We start from the raw sequence: 1552 nt of genomic DNA, 5'->3' as shown, positions 1-1552 counted from the left end.
AGCCGGGTGTAGCATTCAGACGCTTAAAAGACAGAAATCTCTTTCCCCAAGAAAAGCAAGTTAAAAGCAAGAGCGAATACTGGGCTTACCTTCATCAGATGGACAGAAACACAACTCCAAATCGGTGTCTGCTGGGTCTGTAAAAAGAATGAATGGTTACAACTTTAACACGTCAATGATTTGTTAGCAACTTGTTCCACTGTAACCACGTGGCCAAATAAATCAATGAATGCTGCTTTGAGTATTTCCATTCTTTCATATTTAGCATTTACATTTAGCATGAGCATTTGTAAAAAAAAATGTCCTTCATCCTTTCCTTCTTGTGTTCTTTCTTCTTTCTTTGTCCTCATTCTCCCTTCTTTTCCTTCTTCAAGTGACCGGAAAGCATGGAAATCCCCCAAATCAACGTGTGGTTATCTCCCAACAACAAAAACATACTGCTCATAACTTGTAAAGGAGTGTAACTATTGTGATGCTAACAATGTAGAGGAATTTGTCTTTGCGACACCAGAGCTTAAATTGTCTGTGAGCTTGTCAGATTTCACAGCGGAGTTATAGTATTTAAAAGTGATGTTTTGGCTTTTTGTCTCGTCAGATGTTCCTGAGTGGAACTTCGATGGCTCGAGCACATACCAGGCCGAAGGCTCCAACAGTGACATGTACCTCATCCCAGTGCGCATGTTCAGGGATCCCTTCACCCTGGACCCCAACAAACTGGTCCTCTGTGAGGTCCTCAAATACAACCGCTTACCTGCAGGTACATCTGGGATATTTGTGTCAGTGCTTTGCTGTTCAGTCAGCCAGTTGTACTTACTACTGTTCTTTTCCTGGGTAGAAACTAACCATCGAGCGAGCTGCAACAAAGTGATGGAGGAGGTTAAAGAGCACTGCATGTGGTTTGGCATGGAGCAGGAGTACACGCTCTTTGGAGTCGATGGACATCCGTATAGTTGGCCCCAAAATGGATACCCGGCCCCCCAAGGTGAATCACTTGTCAGTTTCTCTCCTCCTTTATTCCCTTTGTTTATATGGAAGAAATATTGAAATATGTAATACTGTTTAAATATGTAATAACTGCTTTCTTCATTATTTAAAAGTGTATAAGTCGATAGTTAATAGGTATTTACTTAATAAGGCAGTTCCACGCACGCCTTAGTAAGTCCCCAAAAAATATTAATTAATTGCATGTTAATAATATGCAAATACATTTTGATTAATGAATTCTCTTCAGCTTCTCCCAACCTGGCAACCCAAAATGTTTCCTTACACATATATTATGTAATTACTGATATTAGTCTTAAAAAATTGCCAACACAAAAGCTGAAGTTATATTGTCATAATACTGACGTATATGGCATCAGTATTAACCATTAATAAAGCCATTAACTGCAACTCATACATCTTTAATAAAGTAGGTTTTATTGTAAAGTCCTACAAAGAACAAAAAATCATGAATATGATTCCCATGGAGCTTTTGGGGGGGCAGTAGCTCAGTGCGTAGGGAGTTGGGTTGGGAACCGGGGGTCGCTGGTTCAAGTCCACATACGGACCA

At 40.0% G+C, this 1552-nt stretch overlaps 1 protein-coding gene across 2 annotated transcripts in view; it reads left to right on the top strand.

Moving 5' to 3' along the window:
* The window catches only part of LOC116704252 (glutamine synthetase), a 6096-nt gene that overhangs the window by 2276 nt on the left and 2268 nt on the right, over positions 1-1552 (top strand). For both annotated transcript variants that reach the window (XM_032539574.1, XM_032539573.1), the window contains exons 3-4: positions 596-757; positions 836-982. In XM_032539574.1, coding sequence (XP_032395465.1) covers positions 596-757; positions 836-982 — 309 coding nt within the window. The remainder of the gene's footprint in view (positions 1-595; positions 758-835; positions 983-1552) is intronic.

Source organism: Etheostoma spectabile, chromosome 16 (assembly GCF_008692095.1).
Source record: "Etheostoma spectabile isolate EspeVRDwgs_2016 chromosome 16, UIUC_Espe_1.0, whole genome shotgun sequence".
Lineage (NCBI taxonomy): Eukaryota > Metazoa > Chordata > Actinopteri > Perciformes > Percidae > Etheostoma > Etheostoma spectabile.
The sequence above is the reverse complement of the archived record's forward strand: the minus strand, read 5'-3'. Positions and strand labels throughout refer to the sequence as shown.